This window comes from Salmo salar, chromosome ssa09 (genome assembly GCF_905237065.1).
Source record: "Salmo salar chromosome ssa09, Ssal_v3.1, whole genome shotgun sequence".
Taxonomy (NCBI): domain Eukaryota; kingdom Metazoa; phylum Chordata; class Actinopteri; order Salmoniformes; family Salmonidae; genus Salmo; species Salmo salar.
Genome location: NC_059450.1, coordinates 147,622,722 through 147,636,242, shown reverse-complemented (window position 1 = coordinate 147,636,242; position 13,521 = coordinate 147,622,722). Strand labels below are relative to the sequence as shown.

At 47.7% G+C, this 13,521-nt stretch overlaps 1 protein-coding gene across 1 annotated transcript in view; it reads right to left on the bottom strand.

Moving 5' to 3' along the window:
* The window catches only part of LOC106593519 (cGMP-dependent 3',5'-cyclic phosphodiesterase), a 262,404-nt gene extending 251,742 nt beyond the window's left edge, over window positions 1-10,662 (bottom strand). The window contains exon 1 of the mRNA XM_045724806.1: window positions 10,457-10,662. Within this exon, the coding sequence (XP_045580762.1) occupies window positions 10,457-10,524 (68 nt within the window). The 5' untranslated portion in view covers window positions 10,525-10,662. The remainder of the gene's footprint in view (window positions 1-10,456) is intronic.
* Window positions 10,663-13,521: the final 2,859 nt, after the last annotated feature.

Here is a 13,521-nt window from a genome sequence, read left to right as displayed (position 1 = left end):
CTCACTGGTCACCCCCAAAGCCAACACTTCAATTGGCCGCCTTTCCTTCCAGTTCTCTGCTGCCAATGACTGGAACGAATTGCAAAAATCCCTGAAGCTGGAGACTCATATCTCCCTCACTAGCTTTAAGCATCAGCTGTCTGAGCAGCTTACCGATCACTTTACCTGTACATAGTCCATCTGTAAATAGCACACCCAACTACCTCATCCCCATATTATTACTTACCCTCTTGCTCTTTTGCACCCTAGTATCTCTACTTGCATATCATCATCTGCACATCTATCACTCCAGTATTAATGCTACATTGTAATTATTTTCAACCTCTATGGCCTATTTATTGCCTTACCTCCCTACTTTTCTACATTTGCACACACTGTACATAGATTTTTCAATTTTTCTTTTCTATTTTGTTATCGACTGTGCGTTTGTTTATGTGTAACTCTGTTTTCTTGTTTTTGTCGCACTGCTTTGCTTTATCTTGGCCAGGTCGCAGTTGTAAATAAGAACTTGCCTACCTTGTTAAATAAAGGTGAAATAAATAAATAAATAATACATAAAAAAAAGTAAATGTCCCATTTTGTGAATTTATGTTTGGTGAGCGGACCCCAGACCTCACAACCATTAAGGGCAATGAGTTCTATAACTGATTCAAGTATTTTTAGCCAGATCCTAATTGTTATGTCAAATGTTATGTTCCTTTTGACGGCGTAGAAGGCCCTTCTTAGCCTTGTCTCTCAGCTCGTTCACAGCTTTGTGGAAGTTACCTGTGGTGCTGATGTTTAGGCCGAGGTATGTATAGTTTTTTGTGTGCTCTAGGGCAACGGTGTCTAGATGGAATTTGTATTTGTGGTCCTGGCGACTGGACTTTTTTTGTAATACCATTATTTTGGTCTTACTGAGATTTACTGTCAGGGCCCAGGTCTGACAGAATCTCTGCAGAATATCTAGGTGCTGCTGTAGGCCCTCCTTGGTTGGGGACAGAAACACCAGATCATCAGTAGACATTTGACTTCAGATTCTAGTAGGTAGAGGCATCTATGTGGGTGTGTGCTTATGTGCATTCTCAAGTGTGTGTGTGTGTGTGTGTGTGTGTGTGTGTGTGTGTGTGTGTGTGTGTGTGTGTGTGTGTGTGTGTGTGTGTGTGTGTGTGTGTGTGTGTGTGTGTGTGTGTGTGTGTGTGTGTGTGTAACGTTGGTAACCCTGTAGGGCTGTGTGTGTGTGTGTGTGTGTGTGTGTGTGTGATACAATCCTTATTAAAACATATAGGTCTATGGGTGTGTGTGTGTGTGTGTGTGTGTGTGTGTGTGTGTGTGTGTGTGTGTGTGTGTGTGTGTGTGTGTGTGTGTAACGTTGGTAACCCTGTAGGGCAGTGTGTGTGTGTGTGTGTTGAGTATGCCTGAGTGCTTATGTGGGTGTGTGCTTATGTGCATTCTCAAGTGTGTGTGTGTGTGTGTGTGTGTGTGTGTGTGTGTGTGTGTGTGTGTGTGTGTGTGTGTGTGTGTGTGTGTGTGTGTGTGTGTGTGTGTGTGTGTGTGTGTGTGTGTGTGTGTGTGTGTGTGTGTGTGTAACGTTGGTAACCCTGTAGGGCAGTGTGTGTGTGTGTGTGTTGAGTATGCCTGAGTGCTTATGTGGGTGTGTGCTTATGTGCATTCTCAAGTGTGTGTGTGTGTGTGTGTGTGTGTGTGTGTGTGTGTGTGTGTGTGTGTGTGTGTGTGTGTGTGTGTGTGTGTGTGTGTGTGTGTGTGTGTGTGTGTGTGTGTGTGTGTACGTGTGTACACGCTGACACTTTAGACAGAGTGGAAAATGTGAGGATGAACATGTAAGTGGGAGAGATAGCTTTGAGTCATTCTGTCAGTCTCCACCCACACACTTCGCCCTGACCCACACACACACACCACACCAGCAAGCCCAAAAAAAACACACACACACACACACACACACCTCCCCCTCACAAGCCCCAAACACGGCAACACAAAGAAATAAGCACATCCAACACACACACACACACACACTCTTCCACTCCCCATAGTACCAGTGATAGGCAACTAGGTATCTCTGTGTGTGTGTGTGTGTGTGTGTGTGTGTGTGTGTGTGTGTGTGTGTGTGTGTGTGTGTGTGTGTGTGTGTGTGTGTGTGTGTGTGTGTGTGTGTGTGTGTGTGTGTGTGTGTGTGTGTGTGTGTGTGTGTGTGTGAAGTTAACCCAACTAACAGTGAAGTCTGTAACAGTAGAATCTCACAGTATTGATGAGTGCTCACATTACAGATGATAACACACTGACGAGTCCATTTATTACAGCCTACACCGTCACAATAAAATACATTCTTTATTTTAAACAGGTAGAAATAAACATGATGTGAATAAAATCTATTTCAGAAGAACAGAATTGTTGTCCTTATGTTAGGTCCTGATCTGGCTCTGCCATATGGCTGTGGGCTACACTAGTTCATTTAGCAGACAAGATTTGCTTAGAATTCCATGGCATTATTTTATAGTATGAAGAATACAATTGAACATAGAATGAATAAAATACAAAGGATATTTTCTCCAAATGATTTCAGGGAGTGCTCACATGCAGCTATTCTGTGTTGAGCAGTTAACAAAGAAACAGGTACTCCTATATACTTCATTTAGAGTTATTTATGTCACTTTAGTTGTGATACAAATGTTGGTCTATGTGTTTTGATATTTAATACATTGTAAGGCTGAATGATGCAACTGTAATGATGAAAAAAGTCGTATTAAAGGCATGAGCTCTTCATCAGTCTCTCATTCACAATTTAACAACCCCCCCACTGGCATCCACCACTGGCATCCCACGAGTGGCCGTAATCCCCCCCCCCACTGGCATCCCACGAGTGGCCGTAATCCCCCCCCCCCCACACTGGCATCCCACGAGTGGCCGTAATCCCCCCACTGGCATCCCACGAGTGGCCGTAATCCCCCCCCCCACTGGCATCCCACGAGTGGCTGTAATCCCCCCCCCACTGGCATCCCACGAGTGGCCGTAAATCCCCCCCCTCAAAATCCATAATAATGTTGATTCTCTTCCCGCGGCTGTCACGCTCCAAAGCATCTCACTCACATGGCTCTCTCAGATATCTAAAGTCTTACTAGCCAATGCACATCCTGTGATCGGGTCCTTCTCACGGCGAAGCAGAAGGCTACAAGTGAAGACGGAAACATAACTGCGTACGTCCTTCTTATCGAGTTCCGAGGTTCATATTGAAGATGTTAGAAGATCTGTCCACGTTTACTTTTCCTCAGCCAATAAGACGAGTCGGCCTAACGAACAACCAAATCACTAGCCAATGGCAATCTACTATCCCCCATGGTACAAAAGTTGACCTATTCCATTGGTCAACGTGTCCTTCTGTCCAATAAATAAATATTCCAAACATACGCTGGGACAGTTGTAGGATAAGATAGATCCCAAATGAATACAACCACTCACATAAAAAAAAACACTTTAAACACATTGAGCCTGATGCAACAGATCAGAATGTTTATCTTAAATTGTTGATAAACTATTAGGCTATTTCTTCACATTATAAGCGCAGCAATGCACACACGGCAGTAGGCTATAAGCACGAATGGTCCAAAATGCAATCAATTTGAGGGAAAACAAATGTGATTATGTATGTAATGCTTTTATTATAAAGGTGCATTTTTATAGTGAAAATGATCTTCCCCAAACGTGCCTCCAATGTACTGTATGTCAGTTAGGCTCTACACCTGTTGTAAAGCGGATTAATGTGCTTCATTTTAAGAAGTTATTTGGCCACTTTAGTTGTGATACAATCCTTATCAAAACATATAGGACTATGGGCTGGGCTACATGAGGTGTGATACAAACCTTATCAAAACATATAGGACTATGGGCTGGGCTACATGAGGTGTGATACAAACCTTATCAAAACATATAGGACTATGGGCTGGGCTACACGAGGTGTGATACTAACCTTATTAAACATATAGGCCTATTGGCTGGGCTACATGAGGTGTGATACTAACCTTATTAAAACATATAGGCCTATGGGCTGGGCTACATGAGGTGTGATACAAACCTTATCAAAACATATAGGACTATGGGCTGGGCTACATGAGGTGTGATACAAACCTTATCAAAACATATAGGCCTATGGGCTGGGCTACATGAGGGGTGATACTAACCTTATTAAAACATATAGGCCTATGGGCTGGGCTACATGAGGTGTGATACTAACCTTATTAAACATATAGGACTATGGGCTGGGCTACATGAGGTGTGCGACTAGGATTTGAAAAAGTCGCAAAGCTGCCTTACAAGCTGGGCATCAAGTGATAATACATCATTCACAAATGATAGGCTAATATTGTCACCCATCAGACTATTCTTAATTTAATGTTGTCTTTACATAGACTGTTATAGACCTATTTCCATCCTGCCCTGCCTTTCTAAAATCTTCAAAAGCCAAGTTAACAAACAGATCACTGACCATTTCGAATCCCACCGTAACTTCTCCACTATGCAATGTGGTTTCCGAGCTGGTCATGGGTGCACCTCAGCCACGCTCAAGGTCCTAAACGATATCATAACCGCCATCGATAAAAGACAGTACTGTGCAGCCGTCTTCATCAACCTGGCCAAGGCTTTCAACTCTGTCAATCACCGCATTCTTATTGGCAGACTCAGCAGCCTTTGTTTCTCAAATGACTGCCTCGCCTGGTTCACCAACTACTTCTCAGATAGAGTTCAGTGTGTCAAACGGAGGGCCTGTTGACCGCACCTCTGGCAGTCTCTATGGGGGTGCCACAGGGTTCAATTCTCGGGCCGACTCTCTTCTCTGTATACATCAATGATGTCGCTCTTGCTGCTGGTTATTCTCTGATCCACCTCTACGCAGACGACACCATTTTGTATACATTTGGCCCTTATTTGTGTTAACAAACCTCCAAACAAGCTTCAACGCCATACAACACTCATTCCGTGGCCTCCAACTGCTTTTAAATGCTAGTAAAACTAAATGCATGCTCTTCAACCGATCGCTACCTGCACCCTCCCGCCCAACTAGCATCACTACTCTGGACGGTTCTGACCTAGAATATGTGGACAACTATAAATACATAGGTGTCTGGCTAGACTGTAAACTCTCCTTCCAGACTCATATTAAACATCTCCAATCCAAAATTAAATCTAGAATTGGCTTCCTATTTCGCAACAAAGCCTCCTTCACTCTTGCTGCCAAACATACCCTCATAAAACTGACTATCCTACCGATCCTTGACTTTGGCGATGTCATTTACAAAATAGCCTCCAACTCTCTACTCAGCAAACTGGATGCAGTCTATCACAGTGCCATCCATTTTATCACCAAAGCCCCATATACTACCCACCACTGCGACCTGTATGCTCTCGTTGGTTGGCCCTCACTACATATCCGTCGCCAAACCCACTGGCTCCAGGTCATCTACAAGTCTCTGCTAGGTAAAGCTCCGCCTTATCTCAGTTCACTGGTCACCATAGCAACACCCACCCGTAGCACGCGCTCCAGCAGGTATATTGCACTGGTCATCCCAAAAGCCAACACCTCCTTTGGCCACCTTTCATTCCAGTTCTCTGCTGCCAATGACTGGAACGAATTGCAAAAATCCCTGAAGCTGGAGACTCATATCTCCCTCACTAGCTTTAAGCATCAGCTGTCAGAGCAGCTTACCGATCATTGTACACAGCCAATCTGTAAATAGCACACCCAACTACCTCATCCCCATATTGTTATTTATCTTCTTGCTCTTTTGCACCCCAGTATCTCTACTTGCACATCATCATCTGCACATCTATCACTCCAGTGTTAATGCTAAATTGTAATTATTTAGCCTCTAGGGCCTATTTATTGCCTTAATTCCCTACTCTTCTACATTTGCACACACTGTATATAGATTTGTCTATTGTGTTATTGACTGTACGTTTGTTTATGTGTAACTCTGTGTTGTTGTTTTTGTCCCACTGCTTTGCTTTATCTTAACCAGGTGGCAGTTGTAAATGAGAACTTGTTCTCAACTGGCCTACCTGGTTAAATAAAGGTGAAATATGTATATACATTTTTTATAGATATTCTAAATAATATATGATTTAGAATGGACCATTATAATGCACCTGTTTAATAAAAATACATGTCATCTATGCACTTAAATAGCGAATGAAGGACGCTTTCCCCGTGGTTGATTTTCATGCCAGTCAGGTAGGCTATACTCCTGCTGAAAGAGATGCAATGTGCCTGACAATATTTTCTCTCCTCTCCACCCTCCTCTCCTACCATCACAACCACCCTCCTCTCCTCTCCTACCATCACAACCACCCTCCTCTTCTCTCCTCCATCACAACCACCCTCCTCTCCTCTCCTACCATCACAACCACCCTCCTCTCCTCTCCTACCATCACAACAAGCCTCCTCTCCTCTCCTACCATCACAACCACCCTCATCTCCTACCATCACAACCACCCTCCTCTCCTCTCCTACCATCACAACCACCCTCCTCTTCTCTCCTACCATCACAACCACCCTCCTCTCCTCTCCTACCATCACAACCACCTTCCTCTCCTCTCCTACCATCACAACCACCCTCCTCTCCTCTCCTACCATCACAACCACCCTCCTCTCCTCTCCTACCATCACAACCACCCTCCTCTCCTCTCCTCCCATCACAACCACCCTCCTCTCCTCTCCTCCCATCACAACCACCCTCCTCTCCTCTCCTCCCATCACAACCACCCTCCTCTCCTCTCCTACCATCACAACCACCCTCCTCTCCTCTCCTACCATCCCAACCACCCTCCTCTCCTCTCCTACCATCACAACCACCCTCCTCTCCTACCATCACAACCACCCTCCTCTCCTCTCCTACCATCACAACCACCCTCCTCTGCTACCATCACAACCACCCTCCTCTCCTCTCCAACCATCACAACCACCCTCCTCTCCTCTCCTACCATCACAACCACCCTCCTCTCCTCTCCTACAATCACAACCACCCTCCTCTCCTCTCCTACCATCACAACCACCCTCCCCCCCATCCTACCATCACAACCACCCTCCTCTCCTCTCCTACCATCACAACCACCCTCCTCTCCTCTCCTACCATCACAACCACCCTCCTCTCCTCTCCTACCATCACAACCACCCTCCTCTTCTCTCCTCCATCACAACCACCCTCCTCTCCTCTACTACCATCACAACCACCCTCCTCTCCTCTCCTACCATCACAACCAACCTCCTCTCCTACCATCACAACCACCCTCCTCTCCTCTCCTACCATCACAACCACCCTCCTCTCCTCTCCTACCATCACAACCACCCTCCTCTCCTCTCCTACCATCACAACCACCCTCCTCTCCTACCATCACAACCACCCTCCTCTCCTACCATCACAACCACCCTCCTCTCCTCTCCTACCATCACAACCACCCTCCTCTCCTACCATCACAACCACCCTCCTCTTCTCTCCTACCATCACAACCACCCTCCTCTCCTCTCCTACCATCACAACCACCCTCCTCTCCTCTCCTACCATCACAACCACCCTCCTCTCCTCTCCTACCCTCACAACCACCCTCCTCTCCTCTCCTACCATCACAACCACCCTCCTCTTCTCTCCTCCATCACAACCACCCTCCTCTCCTCTCCTACCATCACAACCACCCTCCTCTCCTCTCCTACCATCACAACAAGCCTCCTCTCCTCTCCTACCATCACAACCACCCTCCTCTCCTACCATCACAACCACCCTCCTCTCCTCTCCTACCATCACAACCACCCTCCTCTCCTCTCCTCCCATCACAACCACCCTCCTCTCCTCTCCTACCATCACAACCACCCTCCTCTCCTCTCCTACCATCCCAACCACCCTCCTCCTCTCCTCTCCTACCATCACAACCACCCTCCTCTCCTACCATCACAACCACCCTCCTCTCCTCTCCTACCATCACAACCACCCTCCTCTCCTCTCCTACCATCACAACCACCCTCCTCTCCTCTCCTACAATCACAACCACCCTCCTCTCCTCTCCTACCATCACAACCACCCTCCCCCCATCCTACCATCACAACCACCCTCCTCTCCTCTCCTACCATCACAACCACCCTCCTCTCCTCTCCTACCATCACAACCACCCTCCTCTCCTCTCCTACCATCACAACCACCCTCCTCTTCTCTCCTCCATCACAACCACCCTCCTCTCCTCTACTACCATCACAACCACCCTCCTCTCCTCTCCTACCATCACAACCAACCTCCTCTCCTACCATCACAACCACCCTCCTCTCCTCTCCTACCATCACAACCACCCTCCTCTCCTACCATCACAACCACCCTCCTCTCCTCTCCTACCATCACAACCACCCTCCTCTTCTCTCCTCCATCACAACCACCCTCCTCTTCTCTCCTCCATCACAACCACCCTCCTCTCCTACCATCACAACCACCCTCCTCTCCTACCATCACAACCACCCTCCTCTCCTCTCCTACCATCACAACCACTCTCCTCTCCTCTCCTACCATCACAACCAACCTCCTCTCCTCTCCTACCATCACAACTACCCTCCTCTCCTCTCCTACCATCACAACCACCCTCCTCTCCTCTCCTACCATCACAACCACCCTCCTCTCCTCTCCTACCATCACAACCACACTCCTCTCCTACCATCACAACCACCCTCCTCTCCTCTCCTACCATCACAACCACCCTCCTCTCCTCTCATCACAACCACCCTCCTCTCCTACCATCACAACCACCCTCCTCTCCTCTCCTACCATCACAACCACCCTCCTCTCCTCTCCTACCATCACAACCACCCTCCTCTCCTCTCCTACCATCACAACCACCCTTCTCTCCTCTCCTCCCATCACAACCACCCTCCTCTCCTACCATCACAACCACCCTCCTCTCCTACCATCACAACCAACCTCCTCTCCTCTCCTACCATCACAACCACCCTCCTCTCCTCTCCTACCATCACAACCACCCTCCTCTCCTCTCCTACCATCACAACCACCCTCCTCTTCTCTCCTCCATCACAACCACCCTCCTCTCCTCTACTACCATCACAACCACCCTCCTCTCCTCTCCTACCATCACAACCAACCTCCTCTCCTACCATCACAACCACCCTCCTCTCCTCCCATCACAACCACCCTCCTCTCCTCTCCTACCATCACAACCACCCTCCTCTTCTCTCCTCCATCACAACCACCCTCCTCTTCTCTCCTCCATCACAACCACCCTCCTCTCCTACCATCACAACCACCCTCCTCTCCTACCATCACAACCACCCTCCTCTCCTCTCCTACCATCACAACCACTCTCCTCTCCTCTCCTACCATCACAACCAACCTCCTCTCCTCTCCTACCATCACAACTACCCTCCTCTCCTCTCCTACCATCACAACCACCCTCCTCTCCTCTCCTACCATCACAACCACCCTCCTCTCCTCTCCTACCATCACAACCACCCTCCTCTCCTACCATCACAACCACCCTCCTCTCCTCTCCTACCATCACAACCACCCTCCTCTCCTCTCATCACAACCACCCTCCTCTCCTACCATCACAACCACCCTCCTCTCCTCTCCTACCATCACAACCACCCTCCTCTCCTCTCCTACCATCACAACCACCCTCCTCTCCTCTCCTACCATCACAACCACCCTTCTCTCCTCTCCTCCCATCACAACCACCCTCCTCTCCTACCATCACAACCACCCTCCTCTCCTACCATCACAACCAACCTCCTCTCCTCTCCTACCATCACAACCACCCTCCTCTCCTCTCCTACCATCACAACCACCCTCCTCTCCTCTCCTACCATCACAACCACCCTCCTCTCCTCTCCTCCTCTCTTCTCTTCTATTCTCCTCTCAACTCCTCTCATTAATGAAACCGCCCAGGTAAATAAATTCCCTTGAAGACAGAAATATCCTCATCATCAAAGTGAAATTATAATAGTCTTATACAACAAACCTTGTGGGTACACACAGTTCAGTCCCATTCAAAATCCTATTTTCTCTAACGCCTAACACTAAGCCTTACACGAGCGCTTACCATAACCCGAAAACCTAACCTTAACCCTAAACCTAACTCTAGCTCCTAAACCTAAACCTAGCTCCTAACCCTAAACCTAACCAACACACACACACACACACACACACACACACACACACACACACACACACACACGCTGGCTAACAACATCAAAACATCAGAAGCAAGGAGAGCACTTGCACTGTTCTTTATGCACAGGTGGTGTTGCTGTTAGTGAAGTTACCAACTCTGTACTCTTTACAGACACACACACAAATTGCCCACTGCTCAGGCACAGCATCAGATAAAGATTGTGCTTTTATGTAAAGCTCTCGCCCTGCATATGTCTCTCACTCTCACACAGAATACACAATACAACACGCGCTCCTGTAGCACTTACATCTCGGAAGCAGCGGGCTGGTACTGCTGGCTACGGCAGAGAAGCGCGTGTCCACACGCCTGCCCCATCGCGCATCCTGCCTTGCGCCTCCCGGTAGATGCAACACACACACGGTACCGCTGCCTTCCACGAGCCGCCCTGAGTGTGATAAGAAGGAAGTGTCACGAGGAGCTGAGAGAGGGAATGGTGTGTTATCGTTGAGCAAGGGACAAGCGGATGGATGTGGGTGCCTCTCTCTCTCTCTCTCTCTCTCTCTCTCTCTCTCTCTCTCTCTCTCTCTCTCTCTCTCTCTCTCTCTCTCTCTCTCTCTGCGCACGGGGATTGGTAGGGCTTCGGTAAATTATATTTACAGTGGCTCTGTGGTCTAGAGCGCGGGCAGATAACGAGAACAGAGCGCTTGCTGCCTGTCACCAATCAGCTCCGGTAGTTTTTCTCCCGGTGTCCCGGTCTCCGTTCTGATTGCAGACAGTCACAGTGATTTTCCGTGTCGCACTCAGCAGATCGCATACTTCCCAGTAGACCTTTCCAAAGGCCCTGGGATCCACCAGGTGGTCACAGTGAGATGGATAAGGCAGCTGACATTGTGTTTCCTTCCGGTATATAATTAATCACATCTCTAGCCTTACATTTTAGTAATTTAGCAGAAGCTCTTATCCAGAGAAATTTACAGTAGTGAATGCATACATTTCATACATTTTTCCGTACTGGGCCCCCATGGGAATCAAACACTCAACCCTGGCGTTGCAAACACCATGCTCTACCAACTGAGCCACATGGGACTTCGTCATAATCTATCCTAGCTCAGCATCTCCGCAGGTAGGCCTAAATATCTCCACAACGACTTGACTGCCATGTCTCTGATTAGCTCATTTGTCTGGAGGTGGCAGGCTGACATGGAGGAGGACGGGAGAGAGCTGTGAGTGTAGTAGTGAATGACAAGTGCCCAGAGTCAGGCGGTCAGGAAAAACTCCCAAGAATGCTGAGTTTTAGAGGCCAACATTTTACTTGCTCTTATCCTGAATTTGACAATAAATCAAGAAGCTCTGAAGACTTGTAAGGTATAGTATATCCTTCCCTTTAGAAGGAGCTGTTCTACAATGAAAACAATAGGAATGAGCAACACAATCTCACACTCAATTCGTGCAAATTATGTAAAAAAGTATTTTAGCAGATTTCGTGCATTTTTGTGCGACTTCATTCATAGGAAAATACATTTTTGGGGGGCATACTTCAGAACAATCTTTTAAGTGTTATTAGATCAATGCATGATGGGTAATTGTGATCTACACTGCCTTTTTTGTCAATCACATTTATTTTTGTATATACACTGCTCAAAAAAATAAAGGGAACACTTAAACAACACAATGTAACTCCAAGTCAATCACACTTCTGTGAAATCAAACTGTCCACTTAGGAAGCAACACTGATTGACAATACATTTCACATGCTGTTGTGCAAATAGAATAGACAACAGGTGGAAATTATAGGCAATTAGCAAGACACCCCCAATAAAGGAGTGGTTCGGCAGGTGGGGACCACATACCACTTCTCAGTTCCTATGCTTCCTGGCTGATGTTTTGGTCACTTTTGAATGCTGGCGGTGCTTTCACTCTAGTGGTAGCATGAGACGGAGTCTACAACCCACACAAGTGGCTCAGGTAGTGCAGCTCATCCAGGATGGCACATCAATGCGAGCTGTGGCAAGAAGGTTTGCTGTGTCTGTCAGCGTAGTGTCCAGAGCATGGAGGCGCTACCAGGAGACAGGCCAGTACATCAGGAGACGTGGAGGAGGCCGTAGGAGGGCAACAACCCAGCAGCAGGACCGCTACCTCCGCCTTTGTGCAAGGAGGAGCAGGAGAAGCACTGCCAGAGCCCTGCAAAATGACCTCCAGCAGGCCACAAATGTGCATGTGTCTGCTTAAACAGTCAGAAACAGACTCCATGAGGGTGGTATGAGGGCCCGATGTCCACAGGTGGGGGTTGTGCTTACAGCCCAACACCGTGCAGGACGTTTGGCATTTGCCAGAGAACACCAAGATTGGCAAATTCGCCACTGGCGCCCTGTGCTCTTCACAGATGAAAGCAGGTTCACACTGAGCACATGTGACAGACGTGACAGAGTCTGGAGACGCCGTGGAGAACGTTCTGCTGCCTGCAACATCCTCCAGCATGACCGGTTTGGCGGTGGGTCAGTCATGGTGTGGGGTGGCATTTCTTTGGGGGCCGCACAGCCCTCCATGCGCTCGCCAGAGGTAGCCTGACTGCCATTAGGTACCGAGATGAGATCCTCAGACCCCTTGTGAGACCATATGCTGGTGCGGTTGGCCCTGGGTTCCTCCTAATGCAAGACAATGCTAGACCTCATGTGGCTGGAGTGTGTCAGCAGTTCCTGCAAGAGGAAGGCATTGATGCTATGGACTGGCCCGCCCGTTCCCCAGACCTGAATCCAATTGAGCACATCTGGGACATCATGTCTCGCTCCATCCACCAACGCCACGTTGCACCACAGACTGTCCAGGAGTTGGCGGATGCTTTAGTCCAGGTCTGGGAGGAGATCCCTCAGGAGACCATCCGTCACCTCATCAGGAGCATGCCCAGGCGTTGTAGGGAGGTCATACAGGCACGTGGAGGCCACACACACACTACTGAGCCTCATTTTTACTTGTTTTAAGGACATTACATCAAAGTTGGATCAGCCTATAGTGTGGTTTTCCACTTTAATTTTGAGTGTGACTCCAAATCCAGACCTCCATGGGTTGATAAATTGGATTTCCATTGATTATTTTTGTGTGATTTTGTTGTCAGCACATTCAACTATGTAAAGAAAAAAGTATTTAATAAGATTATTTCATTCATTCAGATCTAGGATGTGTTGTTTAAGTGTTCCCTTTATTTTTTTTTATATATACACGTGTTAACAACCCAATATCGTTAATCAAGCAGGTTGTCACCGAAATAACTATAATATAATAGTAGCCTTGCGCTGCTGTTTTGTTAATGAATGCCAATGTTGTTTTGTTAATGAATGCCAATGTTGTTTTGTTAATGAATGCCAATGTTGTTTT